This window comes from Corvus moneduloides, chromosome 34 (assembly GCF_009650955.1).
Source record: "Corvus moneduloides isolate bCorMon1 chromosome 34, bCorMon1.pri, whole genome shotgun sequence".
NCBI lineage: Eukaryota > Metazoa > Chordata > Aves > Passeriformes > Corvidae > Corvus > Corvus moneduloides.
The window spans coordinates 423,112-440,742 of NC_045509.1; the positions used below are offsets into that span (position 1 = coordinate 423,112).

The 17,631-nt window shown below is 69.1% G+C and overlaps 2 protein-coding genes across 2 annotated transcripts in view; both read right to left on the reverse strand.

Annotated features, from left to right (window-relative positions):
* Window positions 1-6: 6 nt before the first annotated feature.
* On the reverse strand, window positions 7-6,254 carry FRMD8 (FERM domain containing 8). The gene is given in 14 exon segments (XM_032094962.1): window positions 7-443; window positions 446-502; window positions 1,077-1,314; window positions 2,288-2,470; window positions 2,519-2,652; window positions 2,655-2,662; window positions 3,146-3,180; window positions 3,182-3,205; window positions 3,207-3,336; window positions 3,740-3,906; window positions 4,046-4,104; window positions 4,197-4,298; window positions 5,485-5,643; window positions 6,088-6,254. Coding segments are annotated over 14 exon segments (1,716 nt in total). The 5' UTR covers window positions 6,140-6,254; the 3' UTR covers window positions 7-75.
* Window positions 6,255-6,917: 663 nt separating this feature from the next.
* The window catches only part of LOC116437216 (neurexin-2-like), a 38,398-nt gene continuing 27,684 nt past the window's right edge, over window positions 6,918-17,631 (reverse strand). Inside the window, 8 exon segments of the mRNA XM_032094815.1 lie at window positions 6,918-6,986; window positions 7,061-7,276; window positions 7,353-7,654; window positions 10,317-10,395; window positions 10,779-11,098; window positions 12,496-12,585; window positions 15,013-15,184; window positions 15,720-15,901. Coding sequence (XP_031950706.1) covers window positions 6,918-6,986; window positions 7,061-7,276; window positions 7,353-7,654; window positions 10,317-10,395; window positions 10,779-11,098; window positions 12,496-12,585; window positions 15,013-15,184; window positions 15,720-15,901 — 1,430 coding nt within the window.

Sequence of the window (17,631 nt, forward strand, 5' to 3'; positions counted from 1 at the left end):
AAATATCCCCAAACTGACTCAAAATTGCCACGAATTAGCCCCAAACACCCCAAATTAATTGCAAATCACCCTGAATCAGCTTGATCTGGCCCACTGCCCCAAATCACCCTGAATCATCCCCAAAACTGGTTCTGAACTGCTCTGGATTAGCCCAAATCTACCCCGATTTGCCCCAAACTGCCCCGAATTAGCCCAGACCTTCCCCAAAAGGCCCCAAATTCCACCAAACCCTGGATGGTGGAGGAGGGGGGGTGTGAGGGGAGGGGGCGCAGTGCGGTTTATTGGGGTGGTGAGTACAAAGAGGGGGGAGGTGTGGGGGGGGCTCCCAGTGCTCCCAGTCTGAACTGGGAGGGGTTTGGGGGGGCCCAGGGGGGTCAGCCCTGCTCGGACCCAGCCCCCGCTGTCCCCCCCGCCACGGGGCGATAGGAGCCGCCCCCGGCCCCTCCCCGCGTGAAGAAGGACGCCGAGCGCCGGGGGGGCTTCACCCGCCGCAGCTCCTGCCCTGGGGGGCATAATTGGGGTGGCATTTAGGGCAGGAACTGCCTCGGACTCCCCTGTGTCCCCACCATGTTCCCCCAGACCCCCCTGTACTTCCCCCGAGGCCCCTGTCCGTGCGACCCCCACCTTGTCCCCTGGAAGCTTCTCCGCTGCCCCCTCACACTCCGTGCCCCCTGCCCCCCGTACGCTGGGGTCACCCCGCGTGTGTCCCGTCCCGCTGTCCCCGCTCTGTCCCTGCAGGGTCCCCGTGTGTGTCCCCCTGTCCCGCTGTCCCCGCTCTGTCCCTGCAGGGTCCCCGCTCTGTCCCTGCAGGCTCTCCGATGTCCCCTGTCCCCCCGCATGCCGGGATCACCCCGTGTGTCCCCTGTCCCCCCGCATGCTGGGGCCACCCCGTGTGTCCCCCTGTCCCCCCGCATGCCGGGATCACCCCGTGTGTCCCCTGTCCCCCCGCATGCTGGGGCCACCCCGTGTGTCCCCTGTCCCCCCCGCATGCCGGGGTCACCCCGTGTGTCCCCCTGTCCCCCCGCATGCCGGGGTCACCCCGTGTGTCCCCTGTCCCCCCATGTCGCCTGTCGCACCGTCCCGCACGTAGTCGATGGTCGCGAGGCGCTGCAGGCGGGGCCGCGTCACGCTCTGCTGCCGCCGCAAGGGGGCGCCGCGCGCGCCGGCGGGCGCGGCCTCGGAGGCGGCGGTGGGCGTGGGTTGCTCCTCGGGGGGCGTGGCTTGCTCCTCGGGGGGCGTGGCTTGTTCCTCGGGGGGCGGGGCCGCCCCGCCCAGCTCGATGCAGCACTCGATGAGGGCGCTCATCAGCTCCGCCTGCGGGACCCCCCAGACCGACCCCCTTGGGATCCCCAAAACCACCCCTGGGATCCCCAAACCGACCCCCTTGGGATTCCCAAACCCGCCCTTGGGACCCCCCAGACCGACCCCCTTGGGATCCCCAAACCCGCCCCTGGGACCCCCCAGACCGACCCCCTTGGGATCCCCAAACCCGCCCCTGGGACCCCCAAACCGATCCCCTTGGGATCCCCAAACCGACCCCCTTGGGATCCTCAAACCCGCCCCTGGGATCCCCCAAACCGACCCCCTTGGGACCCCCCAAACCGACCCCCTTGGAATCCCCAAAACCACCCCTGGGACCCCCCAGACCGACCCCCTTGGGATCCCCAAACCCGCCCCTGGGACCCCCAAACCGATCCCCTTGGGATCCCCAAACCCGCCCCTGGGACCCCAAAACCGATCCCCCAGGGACCCCCAGACCGACCCCCCAGGGATCCCCAAAACCACCCCCTTAGGATCCCCAAAACCACCCCAGGGACCCCCAAACCAACCCCCCAGGGACCCCCAGACCGACCCCCCAGGCATCCCCAAACCGACCCTCCAGGGACTCCCAAACCGACCCCCTTGGGACCCCCAAAACCACCCCAGGGATCCCCAAACCAACCACCCCGGGACACCCCCCAGGGACCCCCAAGCCCACCCCCTTAGGATCCCCAAACCAACCACCCCGGGACACCCCCCAGGGACCCCCAAGCCCACCCCCTTAGGATCCCCAAAACAACCCCAGGGACCCCCAAGCTCCCCTGTCCCCCAGGCACCTCCAAATCGACACCAAACTGTCCCCCATCACCCCTCAAACCGACCCTCCCAGGATCCCCAAACCAGCCCCAAACATACCCAAACCGACCCCTCAAGGACCCCACCCAACTGCCCCCTAAACTGCTCCCAAGCCATCGCCCTGGTGCCCCCCAGCTCCCCTCCCCAGGGCCCCGCCCGCCGTGGGTCGCACCTGTGGGGAGAACACACGCAGCAGTCGGTTCACGGGGGCTCCCTCGTGGTCCCCATCAAATTCGAGCCAGAGCTGGGGGGGCTCCGTGGGGTCCCCGTCCTGCCCCGTGGGGTCCCCGTCCTGCCCCACGGCCCCCACCAGCTCCCAGCAGAGCTCGGGGTACGTCAGGGACAGCAGCACGTGCTGGGGGCAAAGGGGGTGTCAGTCCCACGGTGCCCCCCTGACCCCCACTGCACCCCCAGCCCCCCAATACTTCTGGCGGGGGTCGATGATGTGACCCCTTCGAGCCCCACTGCGACGCTGACGGGGGGCTCAGCCCCCCCGGGCCAGCAGCCCCCCCGAGGGCCGCTCGATGGCTCCAGGAAGAAGGCGCATCTGGAGGGAGGGGCAGGACACACGTGGGTTCACCCCCAAACTCCGGGGTGCCCCCCAAATTCCTCGGTCTCCAGTGCAACGTGGTGTGACTTGGGGAGGACAGATGCTGGGGGCCTCAGGGCCTGGCTACCAAGAAACTTGGGGGTCTGGGGGGAGTCCTGGGGGTCCCAGATACTGGGGGTTCCCGGGGAGAGGGTCCCTGGGGGTCTGCGGGGCTCATTAGGTGTCTCTGGGGGCCTTAGGGGGGGGGTGCACGAGGGGTTCTTTTGGGGTTTCCTGGTGACCTGAGGTGCTCCTCCTTAACCTGGGCGTTTCCCTGGGGGTCTGGGTGGTGCCTGGGCGTGTCCCTTAGGTCTGGGGCGGGTCCTTTGGGAGGTTCGCTGAGGGTCTGGGGGTGTCCCACTGAGGTTGTCCCACTGAGGTGTCCCGTGGGGGTGTCCCATAGGGGTCTCTGATCGGGGTCCCTCCCCCCGCCCCCCTCACCCGTAGCCGGGCAGGGCGTGGCAGCGGCGCAGGAAAGTCGCGGTACAATCCGGCAGGGGGGCGCCTCGGGGCCCGGCGCACGCGCGAACGCCTCGAGCAGCCGCTGGGCGGGGCCCGGCTCGCGCGAGCGCCGGAACAGCGCCCCCCAGCGGGCCGGAGGACCCGGCGGCAGCAGCTCCCCCAGCAGCGGCCTGGGGGGGGGGGACACGGGGGGAGGGGGGGTCAGGAGGGGTCACACAGCGGCCGGGGGGGGCACGGGGGGAGCGTGGGGGTCGGGGGGTACCGTGTGGTCAGGGGGTGGGGGTCCCATGGGGTGGGGTGGTCCCAGAGGGGTTCGGTGGGTGGGCCCCAGGTGTGTCCCATGGGTGGTGGTCCCACAGGTAGGGGTCCCATGGGGGTGTCCCAGATATGGGTCCCAGTTGGAGGGGGTCCCATGGGTAGTAGTGTGGGAGGGTCTCGGGACGGGGGGCCCCAGGTGTGCCCGCAGGGGGCGGGGGTCCCAAGGGATGCCCCTGGGGGGGTGTCAGGAGGAGTCCCAGGGGTTCCCACGGGTGGGGGGTCCCGCATGTGGGGCGGGGTCCGGCCGGTGCTGACCGCAGGCTGAGCTCCGTGTGCCGGCCGGGCTCGAAGGGTCCCAGGCGCAGGCGGCAGCTGAGCCCCCCCAGCTCGGCCGCCTCGGGGGGGTCCACGGGGTAGCGGCCCCCCTGCAGCTGCTCCCGCGCCTCCTCATAGAGCAACCGCAGCAGCTCCTCCTCCTGCAGCTGTGACCCACAGAGACCCCCGGTCACCCACAGTGACCCCTGCACCACCTCAAACCCCACTCTACACCCCCCAGGGTCCCCCACGTACCCCTCCCATAGATCCCCCCCCACACTGCGGACCCCCGTGTCCCCCCGTCACCTCCAGCTCCCGGCTCTTGGGGAAGAACACGTTCCTGCGCAGCTGCAGACACGGCTCATCTGGGGGGGGCAGGGGGTCAGCGGGGCCGGAGGACCCTCGAGGGGACCCTCCCACCCCATGGGACGCCCTCGTCGGGCCCCCCACCCCTCACCTTGGGCGATGGCCGCGGGCGAGCCGAGGCTGAAGCGCAGCAGCAGCTCCGGCCAGTGCCGGACCAGGCGCAGGGGTCGGTGCCGTGGCTTCAGCTGCACCTCTGGGGGGGGGACACGGGGTTGGCACGCACTCGGGGACCCGCAGAGACCCCCACGGGGACCCCCACGGGCACAGGGACCCAGCGACCCACGGGGACCCCTACAGGCACCCAGCACAGGGGCTCACGGACCCCCCACCCCATCCTCCGGGGGGGTCCTCCCCTCTCCCTGTCCCCCATGGGACCCTTCAATGTCCCCGCCTCACCCAGCAGCCCCGATCACCACCGAGCTGTGACCCCATGTCTCCCCATATCGCCATGTCCCCATTTCCCCCCATGTCCCCATGTCTTCCCATGCCCCCCATTTCCCCCCATGCCCATGTTCCCCAGGTCCCCAGGTCCATGTCCCCCCCCATGGTCATGTCCCCCCATCCCCCCCTCACCGAGCAGCTCCGACCCGCGAGCTGTGACCCCCTCACTGTCCATGTTCCCCCCGTCGCCCCATGTCCCCCTGATGTCCCCCCATGTCCCCCTGATGTCCCCATGTCCCCCCTGTCCCCCATCCCCCCTCACCGAGCAGCTCCGACCCCAGCCACAGCGCGAGCTGTGACCCCCTCACTGTCCATGTTCCCCCCGTCTCCCCCATGTCCCCCTGATGTCCCCCTGATGTCCCCCTGTCCCCGTGTCCCCCTGATGTCCCCATGTCCCCCCATGTCCCCCCGTCCCCCTGTCCCCCCCGTCCCCATGTCCCCCTGTCCCCTTCTGTCCCCATGTCCCCTTCTGTCCCCATGTCCCCCCTCACCGAGCAGCTCTGACCCCAGCCACAGCGCGAGCTGTGACCCCCTCACTGTCCATGTTCCCCCCGTCTTCCCCATGTCCCCCTGATGTCCCCCTGATGTCCCCCTGTCCCCCTGATGTCCCCATGTCCCCCTGTCCCCCCCGTCCCCCCTGTCCCCCTGTCCCCCCTCACCGAGCAGCTCCGACCCGCGAGCTGTGACCCCCTCACTGTCCATGTTCCCCCCGTCTTCCCCATGTCCCCCTGATGTCCCCCGTCCCCCTGATGTCCCCATGTCCCCCTGATGTCCCCCTGTCCCCCCGTCCCCCCTGTCCCCATGTCCCCCCTCACCGAGCAGCTCCGACCCCAGCCACAGCGCGAGCTGTGACCCCCTCACTGTCCATGTTCCCCCCGTCCCCCCCATGTCCCCCTGATGTCCCCCTGTCCCCCTGATGTCCCCGTGTCCCCCCTCACCGAGCAGCTCCGACCCCAGCCACAGCGCGAGGGCGTCGCCGGCGGCGGGCGGGAGGCGCAGCGCCCCCTGCAGGCGGCGCAGCAGCTCCGCGGCCGTGGGGCCCGGGGGCGGCTCCAGCGGCAGCGGCAGCGCCGACCCGTCCGGCAGGTACAGCAGGGCTGGGGGGCAACGAGGGGGCTGTGCGACCCCCCGGGACCCCCGCAAGAACCCCCGGGACCTCCACACCGCCCCACACCCACCCCCGGAGTGACACACCCACAGGGACCACCCCAACACACACCGCGCGGTTGTGTCCGGCAGGTACAGCACGGCTGGCGGCGGGGGCAGTGAGACCCCCCCCGACCCAGGGACCCCCAAACCCACTCGGGACCCCCACCCCCACCCACAGACTGACACACCCCCAGACAGACCCAAAGGACTCACGGGGGTCCCACAGCCACACGCTCCCCCAGACCACCCCCCAAAGCATCCCACACCCTCCCTCGGGGGTCTCACGGCGCCCAAAGCGCCCCACGCCCCCCACCCACCGGGGGGGGGGGGGGGGTCCCACGGCCACACCCGGAATCACGGCCCCGCCCTCTCCCGTGGCCCCGCCCCCTCACCGGTAGTGCCCGGCGGGGCGGACGCGCCCTCCCCCTCCCCCTCCCCGTCCATGAGCGGGGTCACGGAGGGGTCACGGAGGGGTCACCGCGGGGTCACGGCTCCGCGCGCTCCTCGCGCCGGTCCCGCGCGCGGGGCGGAAGCGCCACGGGTGGGCGGAGGGGGCGGGGCCTCCGCAGTGACGTCATAGCAAGGGCGGGACCTGAGGGGAGGTGGCGGCGCCCCCTGGCGGAGGGGAGGGCTGGGATCACCCCCGGGGGGAGGTTGGGGGGTCCCGAGGGATTCGGGGGGGGGCGCCGGGGGGGTCCCGGGGGCGGCGCAGGAAGAGGCGGAGCCGCTGTACGAAGTATAGAACCGTGTATTCCTCTGTGCGCGGCGGGGGGGCGGCCCGGGGGGGGCTCGGAGGGATTCGGGGGGGCATTTGGGGGGTCCCGGCAGGACCCCGGGGGGTCCCGACGCCAATCGGGGCTCTCGAAATTAAAAAATAAACCCAAAGAAATACCCGGGGAGGGGGGCGAGGGGGGGGCGGTAAAAAACCGATCCGAGGTTGGGAGGGGGGCGGTTGGGGGGGGGGGTCCCGCACCCCTCTCGGGCGGGGGGGGGGGGTCCCGCACCCCACGCGGGGGGGTCCCGCGCGCCCCCCGCGCCCCCTCCCCCGCGCGCCGCCCCCCGTTCCCGCGGCGGGGTCGGGGGGGACACACACACACAGAGAGACCACAGAGGCGTCCTCGCTGCGGGGTCGGGGGGGGGGCGGGCAGGTGACATCCCCCCGAGGGCTGGCGGCCGGGGGAGAGGGGGGGGGGGTCGGGGGACACGCGTGGAGACCCCCCCCTCACACGTAGTACTCCTTGTCCTTGTTGCGCCGCGCTTTGCCCGGCGCCTTGGGGGGCGCGGGGGCCGCCTTCTCCTTGGGGGTCCCGGCGGGCGGGGTCGGGGACGCGGCGCCGGGGGGCCCCTCCCGGGCCCCCCCCGGGCGCGGCGGGGGGCGGCCCCGATGTAGTGGCGGCTCTGGTCCACCTGGTAGGAGCCCTCGTCGCGGTTGCGGTACTTGTACATGGCGTAGAGCAGGATGAGGATGCAGAGCGCGGCGGCCGCCACGATGCCGACCACCATGCCGGTGGTGCCGCCCGCCTCCCGCACCACCTCCACCGCTCCGGGCGCGGCTGTGGGGGGCACGGGGGGGGCGCCGGGTCACGGGAGGCGCCGAGCCCCCCCCGCGCCGCCCCCCGCCCGCGCCCTCCCGCGGGTGCCGCTCGCCCGCCGGCACCAGCCCGGGCGGAGCCGCGCCCGCCACCGTGGGCTCGGTCCCGGCGCCGCGGGGCGCGGCCGTGGCCGCCGGGGGGGCGGCGGCCTCGGGGCTCCCCCCGCCCCCCAGCCCCGCGAAGTCCTCGTCGTCGGCCGGCGGCTGCTCGGGGCCGGGGGCGCGGCCGGGGTCGGGGTCGGGGTCCGCCGCCTCCCCCGAGGCGAAGCCCGAGGGCTCGTCGCAGTCGGGGCCGCAGCCCGGGGGGGCGCGGGGGGCGGCGGGGGGCGCGGGGGGGCCCGGGGACGCCGGCAGCACCAGCTCCCCGCCTGCGGAGACAGAAAGGGGACGGGGGGACCCCCGTCAGCCCCCGCCGCCGCGCCCCGCTGCGCCCCCCGACCCCCCCCCGCCGCCTCCGGCCGCCTCCGCGCCAGCTCCGCTCTAGGTTACTTTTTTTTTTTTTTTTCTGCATTTTTAGCTAATTCCGCTACTTTTTTTTTTTTTTTTTTTCTCGGTTTTTTTGTTTTTAAGAGCAAACCGCGGCGCTGCCGTCAACTTACATCGCGGGATGGGGCCGGGTGATTTTAGCGTGGAGGAAAAAGAAATTGCAGGAAGGAAGGGAAAGCACACAAAAAACGAGAGAAAGAGAAAAAAGAGAAAAAAAGAACAAAAAGAAAAGAAGAGAAGAGACACTCGGTGAGAAGGTGCCGCGGCCACCCCTGCGGCGCCAGCGCCCGGCCCCGGCCGGCCCCGGCCACCGCCGGCCACCACTGGCCACCGGCCACCACCGGCCATCAGCCACCGGCCACTGGCCATCAGCCTTGGATCCATCCGTCCATCCATCCATCCATCCATCCATCCATGAATCATCTGTCCATCCCTAAATCCATCCCTGGATCCTTGAATCCATCCTTGAATCCGTCCATCCATCTGTCCTTGCTTCCATCCATCCATCCCTGAACCTGTCCATCTGTCTCTCCACCTTTGAGTCCATCCATCCGTCCATCCATCCATGAACCATCTGTCCATCCCTAAATCCATCTGTGGATCCCTGAATCCATCCCTGAAATCATCCATCTGTCCGTCCGTCCGTCCATCCATCCACCCCCCTGCCCAGCCCTACACCTGGCCATCCATGTGGCCATCTGGCCATCCCTGTGGCCATCCTGCCAGCCTTAAATCCATCCATCCATCCGTCCGTCCGTCCGTCCATCCATCCTCAATCCATCCATCCCTAAATCCACCCCTGTGGCCACCTGTCCTTCCACCTGGCCACGCGTCCATCCACCCTCAGGCCCAGCATCTGTCCTTGAATCTGCCTGTCCATCCATCCCTGTGTCCATCCATCCCTGTGTCCATTCACCCTCAGATCCAGCCATCCATCCTTGAACCTGTCCACCCATCCCTGTGTCCATCTGTCCATCCACCTGTCCAGCTCTCCATGGATCCAGCCGTTCACCATGCGTCCGTCTGTCCATCCACCCGTCCATCCCGAAATCCATCCGTGTGTCCACCCATCCTCAAATCCATCCATTCCCAAATCCATCTGTATTCCTGAATCCAGCCATGCCACAGGTATCCAGCCATCTGTCTGTGTGTCCGTCCATCCCTAAATCCATCTGTGCGTCCATCCGTCCATCCCTGGATGCAGCCAGCCTCGAACTCATCCTCCCATCCTCGCATCCGTCCCCATCCCCATCCATCCATCCATGGATCCACTGTCCATCCATCCAGCGTCCATTGTCCAGCCATTGTCTGTCCACTGTCCGTCCGTCTGTCTGTCCCACGCTCCTCCCCCCTTCCCCTGACTGCTGCCACCCCTCCCCCACAAGTGGGGCCTGGGGGGACCAGGGTGTCCAGGGGACACCTGTGGGTGCTGGGGGGGACACCCAGGTGTCCGGGGGGGGGGACGCAGATGTCCAGGGGGACACCTGTGGGTGCCGGGGTGGGACACACCCGGGTGTTCAGGTGACACCTGTGGGTGCCGGGTGAGGCCCCAGGTGTCCGGGGGGGTGTCCAGTGTCCAGGTGACACCTGGGGTGTCCAAGGGGGGGTGTCCGGGCTCGGGGAGCCCCGTGTGACACTGCGGGGGGGGGGGGGGGAAGGGAGGGGAGGGTCCTCGCTGAGGTCCCGGCGGCAGCAAACGCGTGACAGTGTCACATGGGGTGACCCCAGACCGGGGGGTCCTCCCTGTCCGAGTGTCCGAGCGTCCAAATGTCCGAGTGTCCGTCCGTCCGTCCGTCCGGGGTAGCAGGGGTGGGGGCGGGGCTTGCACGGCCCCCGGGCTCAGGTGTGTGCTCGGAATGGGCGGGGACACGTGTGCAGGTGGGGGCGGGGCCACAGGTGGGGGGGCGAGTGCGGGGGGGGGGCAGCTGGGTGTGCAAGGGGGGGGCTGCGTTTGTGGGACAGGTGCGAGTGCGTGTGAGGTCAGGTGTGCGTGTGAGGTCAGGTGTGTGTGCACACCTGTCCAGGTGTGCGTGTGCAGAGGTCGGGGGGCTGTGTGTGTGCACACCTGTGCAGGTGTGCGTGTGTGTGTGTCTGTGCACCTGTCCAGGTGTGTGAGCAGCTCCTGTCCAGCACAGGTGTGAGTGTGAGCAGTTCAGGTGTGTGCACACCTGTGGCTGTGTGTGAGCAGCTCCTGTCCAGGTGTGTGTGTGCAGAGTTCAGGTGTGTGCACACCTGTCCAGGTGTGTGTGTGTGTGTGCACACCTGTCCAGGTGTGTGAGCAGCTCCCATACCCGCCCGTGCCCCGTGAGCAGCCTGGCGCGTTCCCTGCTCACACGCGTGTGCAACACCCACACCCCCCCCACCTGTGCCTGTGCGACGCCCCCACACCTGTGCGTGCGAGGTGTCGCAGCCCCCCCCGCCTGTGTGGGGGTCTCACCCCCGCCGAGGGGGGGTAGGGAAGAGCCCCGGGCTCTGCGGCCGTGTCACGCGCGTGTGCGAGGCCGTGTCACACGCGCGTGCCCGGGGCCCCGGAGCAGCACCCACCTGTGCCCGGCTCACACTCCTCCAGGTCCTCGTCATCGCTCGGACACTCGGCCGAGGCCACCAGCAGATCGTCCGTGTTCTGGGGGGACACCGGCGGTCAGCGTGGGCCTGGGCACCCCCAAACCCCCCTCACTCCCCCCCCCCCCCAGAGACCCCCCTGTGCCATGGGGGAGGGGGGGCCGGGTGTCACCTGAGCGCACCCAGGTGTTCAGGGTGGCCCCCCCAGCCCCTCTCTGGGGTTCTCCCACAGAGCCCCCAACCTCCCCAAAACTCCTGGCAGACCCTCCCCCCTTTTATCCCCCCCAAACCTCTCTCTCCCCTCACACCCTGCCTTTGGCAGGACCCTCTCTCAATATCCCCCCCGATTCCCCTCTCCCCATTTACCAGTCCCTGATACCCCCCTTCCCCTAAACCCCCCCAGACCCCCCTTTCCCAAACCCCCCCCCCCCCCACCCGCGTCACCAGGGCGACGGTGTCGCGCAGGGTGGGCGAGCGCCCGCGGCGGGTGGTGGTCGTGGCCATGGTGGTGGTGGTCTCCATGATGGTGGTGGCCATGTCGGGGGGCGCGGGGGTGGCGCCGGGGGGCGCGGGGGGTGGCGGGGGGTCCCCCACGAGCCGCAGGTCCCCCTCGAGCCGCACGCGGGGGTGTCCCTCGGCCGCCAGCGCCAGCAGCTTCAGCCCGTTGTAGTAGAGCCCCGAGAGCTGCCCCTGGAAGGGGCGGCCGCGGTCCCGGCCCCCCACCCGCACGCGCGCCTGGCTGTTGAAGATGGTCAGCTGCCGGCCTGGGGGGGAGAGGGGGGGCTCGCACAGCTGGCACAGCTGGCACCGGCTCACCTGTGTCACCTGTGTCACCTGGCAGCCCCAGCACGCTCACACACCCCGCCTCCCCCACCATGGATGGAGAGGGGCAGCTCCCGGCCTGGGGAGGGGGGAGAAGGGGGGGCTCACCTGGCACAGCTGGCACAGCTGCGTCACCCTGACACTGTCACCCCACCCACACACACCCCCTTGGATGGAGAGGGGCAGCTGCACACCTGGCACACCTGGCACACCTGGCACACCCCCACACTGCCCTACCTGTCTCACCCCGCCACCCCCACCCCGCCACCGTCCCCCGCCCTCACCCCCACGCCGGGGGCACACCTGGGTGTGCCTCGCACGAGGAGCAGCCGTGCCCCCCCCCCCCATCCAGACCCCCTCCCCCCCCCCCCCCCCCCCCCCCCCCCGGGCAGTTAAAGGGACCCCAACGCCCCCCCCGGCCCCCGGCTCCGCTCGGGCTCAATTCGGCCAATTTTGGGTCAGTTGGGGCGGGGGGGGGGGGGAGGGGCAGGGGCCCTGCCTGGGCGGGGCCGGGGCGTTCGAGGCTGGGGCGGCTCCTGTGCACACCTGGGCAGCGTGAGACGCACCTGTGCGCCTTCCTCACACGCACCTGGCCCTGCTGCACACCTGGCGAACACCTGGCGCACACCTGGCACACGCCCTGGTGCACACCTAGCTCACACACCTGGCCCTGGCGCACACCTGGCACCACGCCCCAGCCTTGGCGCGCACCTGTCCTGCGCACACCTGGCGCAGCCCCGGCCCCGGGCAGTCCCTGGGCAGGTGCGGGTTAGGGGGTTTAGCGGGTTTATGCGGCTTTAGGGGGGCTCTGGGCTCAGCGCGGTTTAGGGGGGCCGTTAGGTGCGTTAGCGTCCCTTTAACCAGGTAATGAGGGGGCGGGGCAGGGGCTGGCCCCTCCCCCAACACCTGGGGTCCCTCCCCGGACACCTGGGGATCCCTGGACAACGGGGTCCTCCGGGACGTGGCTCCTGGACACCTGTGGGGCCCAGGTACCGCAGCCTCCAAACATCGGGGTCCCAAATGCCGGGATCCCGAACACCTGGGACCCCAAACAGGTGGGTCCGGGACACCTGTGCCCCCCAGGGGAGGGGTGTGGCCCACAGACAGCCGGCCCCCATATTCCGGGGTGCCCAGGTGTGGCGGTGCCCAGGTGTTGGAGCCTCCAGGTGTTGGGGGTCCCAGACACTCCCCAAATCGGTGGGTTCCAGACACCTGGCACCCCAAATCTCTGGGTCCCGGCCACAGCGGGGTGCCCAGGTGTGTGGGGGGTGCCCAGGTGTGTGGGGGATGCCCAGGTGTGTGGGGGTGCCCAGGTGTGGGGGGCGCTCGCTGCCGTTACCTTTGTCGAGCAGCCACTCATCGACCACCCGCCCCAGGCGGAAGGGGATGCGCTGCCGCGCCAGCGCCAGCCGCTCGCTGTCCCCGCTGCCTTCGGAGGGAGGAGAAGAGCGTTACGGGGACACGGGGCAGGGCACGGGGACACCGGCAGGGAGCCGGCGGTGGCGGCGCGGCGCGGGGCGGGGGGCGGCGGCAGCGGCGGCGTCACGGCGGTGGCACCGCGGCATCGCCGGCGGCGTCAGCGTGGTGGGACTGCGGCCTCGTCGCTGGTGGCACTCTCGGTGTCACCGCTGTGGGATCGTGGCCTTGCCATCGGTGTCACCGTCAGCGTCGCCAGGGTGGGACAGTGGCCTCATCGTTGGTGGCACCGCTGGTGTCAGCGTGGTGGGACTGCGGTCTCGGTGGCATCATTGGTGTCACCGTGTCACTGCGGCCTTGCCATCGGTGTCACCATCAGCACCACCGTGGCGGGGCCGTGGTTTCATTGTTAGTGGCACATCGGTGTCACCGTCGGTGTCACCGTGGTGGGACCGTGCTCCTGCCACTGCTGTCACCATTGGCATCACCAGGGGCACCACTGATGGCAGCCCCGCGTGGCTACATTGTCACCACGATGTGACCGCGACCTCATCGCTGGTGTCACCACCAGTGTCACCATGGGATCACGGTGTCCCCGTTAACGTCACCACGGTGGGACTGGGGCCTCATTGCCAGTGAACCCATGGGCGTCACCATCGGCACCGCCTTGGTGTGGCCACAGTGCCACCGGCAGCAGCACCTCGGTGAGGCCGCGGCCTCGTCGTTGGTGTCACTGTCAGTGTCACCACGCTGGGACCACAGGTGTCACCACTGGCATGGCCATCGGTGACCGTGGTGTGACCATCGGTGTCTCCACGGCCGTGACACCCCTGCTGATGTCCCCAGCCCTGGCCGTGGTGCCACCGGAGGGTGGGGTGGCCCCAGTGTCACTGGGGGGGGAGGGGGGGTTGGCCCTCGGGGGGGTTTATGTGGCCTTTAGGGGGGCATTAGCGGGGTAGGGGCGGGGGGTGGCCATGGGGCCCCTTGTTAGCGCTGCCTCGTTAGTGCCCTCGTTAGGGGGGGCTCTGGGGGGGCCCTATGGGTGCTGGGGGAGCGGAAGGTGCTCTTGGGGGGGCTACAGGTGCCGTAGGGGTGTCCTGGGGTGTCCCTGCGGTGTCTGAAAGTGCCAGAGGGCCAGGTTGGGGGGCTCTGGGTGCTGTGGGGTGTCCGTCGGTGCTCTGGGGGTGCCCTGGGGTCCCTACAGATGCCATAGGGGTGTCCCAGGGTGTCCCTGAGCACCCTAAGGTGCCTCGGGGTGTCCCTGTGGTGTCTGAAGGTGTCATTTGGGGTGTCACGGTGTGTCCCCAAGGAGCTGGGGTGTCCCTTGGGTGTCTGGAGGAGCCCTGGGGGTACCTGGGGAACACCTTGGGGGGGAGGGGTACCTGGGGGGGGTCTGGAGGAGCTCTGAGGGTACCTGGAGGTGCCCAGGGTGATACCTGGGGGGTCTGGAGGAGCCCTGAGGGTACCTGGAGGTGCCCAGGGTGATACCTGGGGGGTCTGGAGGAGCCCTGAGGGTACCTGGAGGTGCCCAGGGTGATACCTGGGGGGTCTGGAGGAGCCCTGAGGGTACCTGGAGGTGCCCAGGGTGATACCTGGGGGGTCTGGAGGAGCCCTGAGGGTACCTGGAGGTGCCCAGGGTGATACCTGGGGGGTCTGGAGGAGCCCTGAGGGTACCTGGAGGTGCCCAGGGTGATACCTGGGGGGGGTCTGGAGGAGCTCTGAGGGTACCTGGAGGTGCCCAGGGTGATACCTGGGGGGTCTGGAGGAGCCCTGAGGGTACCTGGAGGTGCCCAGGGTGATACCTGGGGGGGGTCTGGAGGAGCCCTGAGGGTACCTGGAGGTGCCCAGGGTGATACCTGGGGGGTCTGGAGGAGCCCTGAGGGTACCTGGAGGTGCCCAGGGTGATACCTGGGGGGTCTGGAGGAGCCCTGAGGGTACCTGGAGGTGCCCAGGGTGATACCTGGGGGGTCTGGAGGAGCCCTGAGGGTACCTGGAGGTGCCCAGGGTGATACCTGGGGGGTCTGGAGGAGCCCTGAGGGTACCTGGAGGTGCCCAGGGTGATACCTGGGGGGGGGTCTGGAGGAGCCCTGAGGGTACCTGGAGGTGCCCAGGGTGATACCTGGGGGGTCTGGAGGAGCCCTGAGGGTACCTGGAGGTGCCCAGGGTGATACCTGGGGGGTCTGGAGGAGCCCTGAGGGTACCTGGAGGTGCCCAGGGTGATACCTGGGGGGTCTGGAGGAGCCCTGAGGGTACCTGGAGGTGCCCAGGGTGATACCTGGGGGGTCTGGAGGAGCCCTGAGGGTACCCGGGGAACACCTGGGGGATCTGGAGGAGCCCTGTTGGTACCTGTGGGGTTCTCTAGGAGCCCTGGGGGTACCTGGGGAACACCTGGCAGTGACTCAGGGGGGCCCTGGGGTGCCCGGGGCGTGGCGGGGGGTACCTGGCGGGTAGCGCTCGTGCAGGGGGCCGCCGTCCACCTGGAGCGTGGCGTTGCCGCCGCTGCGCGTGAAGCGGACGACGTGGAAGCGCCCATCGCTGACGGCCGCCCCCCGCTCCTCCAGCGCGATGTCCTCGGTGCCCACGTTGAACAGGACCCCCACGGCCCCCTGGACCTGTGTGGGGAGAGGGGGTGGGGGGGGAGGGCACTGGTGGATGCCCATCCCACGGACCCCCACGCCCCCCGCCAGGGAATGACCCCCACACCCCTCCCTGCACCCCAGTTTTGGCCCCTTTTACAATGGGGGAAGTCACCAAATCCGGCTTTTAACAGGAGCCCCCAGAGCCCCCCCTGTGCCCCCAAACCCCCCAATCCCTCATTTTGGCCCCTCTTTACCATCTGGAGCTGCTGGAAGTCACCAAGCCCAGCCTTCACCAGGAACCCCTGGGGATCTCCTGAAGACCCCCTACACCTCAGAGCCCCGCTCTCCCCCCCACCCCCCGTACCCCCGTACCCCAATTTCAAACCCCCCCCACACAACGTAGAGCTGCAGGAACCCAGCCACGCCCCCCACCCTCAGCAGCACCCCCAGACCCTTTGTACCCCCTGTACCCCCAGACCCACCAACACCGCCGTACCCCCAGCTCCTCCCAGCCCCCCAGGGCACCCCCGTAGCCCAATTTTTGGCCTCCCCCAGCCCCATCCCTTACGATGTGGAGCTGCAGGAAGTCTCCGAGCCCGGCCGCGCTCTCCACGCGCAGCAGAACCGCGTCGCGCTGCCGGGTGCTGAAGCCCAGGGCCAGCCGGTCCGCGCGGGTGCTGGGCCGGTCATTGGGGGGCCACGTGTAGGTGATCAGGGCCCCCCCCTTGCCGAAAATGTACGTGGTGCCCGCTGAAGGGGGGGGGGAAAGAAATGCGGGGGTCAGGGGGGCAACTGGAAAGATCTGGGGGCACCGGGAGTTCAGGGGGACACCCCTGGAGTGGGGGTGGGGACTGGATTTGGTGGAGGGAGGGGGGGGGGGGATCACCCGGCATTTGAGGGGACCCCAATATCTGAGAGGAGCCTGAGTGCAGGGAGGAGCCTGGAATTTGGGGGGACCCCGGAGTTTGGGGATGAGCTGGAATTGGGGGGGGGAGGGGGACGCAGGCATTCATGGGGACCCCTGAACTTGGGGGGCTCCCAACATCCAGGGGGGGCCCTGAGGAACAGGGAGGGATCCGACACCGGGGAGGGGCGGACCCTGGAATCCTTTGGGGGGGAACCCCTGAATTTGGGGGAGGGGCTGTGGGACCATCAGGAACCCCCCCACGTCTGGGGGTCCCTCTTGTCGTCCTCCCCCCGCCCCCGCCATGGCCTTGCACGAGGGCTCAGTGTGCACGAACACCCCCAAAACACCCCAAAACCACACTTGTGCACACTCGTGACCCCCCCCCAACAGCTCTGCCCCCGCCAGCCTGGCACATGCGTGTGCAGGGACACGGACACGGCACGGACACACGGGGAAGGGGCACAGACCCCACAGAGCCCCCCCAAACCCTGCCCTGACCCCCAAACCCCGCCCGGCCCCGGCGCGGGGGGGGAGGAGGAGGAGGAGGAGGGGGAGGAAGAGGGGGAGGAAGAGGAAGAGGGGGAGGAAGGCTCTTCCAGATTCCCAAGGCAGTGAGGAGGAGGAGGAGAAGGAGGAAGAGGAGGTGACAGGGGAGGAGGAGGGAGAGGAAGAGGGGGAGGAAGGCCAGGCTGAAGTACCCGCGAGCAGCTGGGGAGGAGGAGGAGGGTGAGAAGCAGGAGGAGGAGGAGGAGGAGGAGGAGGAGAAGGAGGAGGAAGGCTGGCTGGAGCTCCCGGGAGGAGGAGGAGGAGGAGGGGGTTGGGTGTTTGTGAGCAGGAGGAGGAGGAAGAGGAAGAGGAGGATGAAGGCTGGTCTTGGGGTTCCCCAGAGGAGGAAGATGAAGGGGAGCAGGAGGAAGGGTGACGGTGTCCCTGAGGCTGAAGAGGAGGAGGATGAGGAGGAGGAGGAGGAGGAAGGCCAGCTGTGTCCCTGTCATGGTGAAGAGAAGGTTGAGGGAGCCTGAGGCTGAAGATGATGAGGATGATGAGGTTGATGATGATGAAGGTTTTGGGGTCCTTGTGAGGAAGAGGAGGATGAGGAGGATGATGAAGGCTGGTCTAGGGATCCCCAGACAAAAGAGAAGGAGGAGGAGGAGGAGGAGCAGGAGGAAGTCCGGCCTCATCCCTGAGGCTGAGCAGGTGGAGGGGGAAGGTTGATGAGGAGGGTGAGGAAGGCTCACTGAGGTGGCTGTGGGTGAGGAAGGGCTGGTGGATGGCCACGGGGAGGAGGAGGATGAAGGTGATGATGTTGAGGGTGATGAAGGCTCACGGTGGTGCCCAAGGGTGGGGAAGGGCGTGCGGTTGATGGCGATGGGGAGGAAGATGAGGATGAGGAAGATGACAATGATGAGGGTGATGATGAAGGCTCACCGTGGCGCACATGGTTGATGGCAAAGGGGAGGATGAGAAGGATGAGGAAGGTGAAGATGAGGACGAGGATGAGGAGGATGAAGGCTCATTGTGGTGCCCGTGGGTGAGGAAGGACACGCGGTTGATGGCAATGGGGAGGATGAGG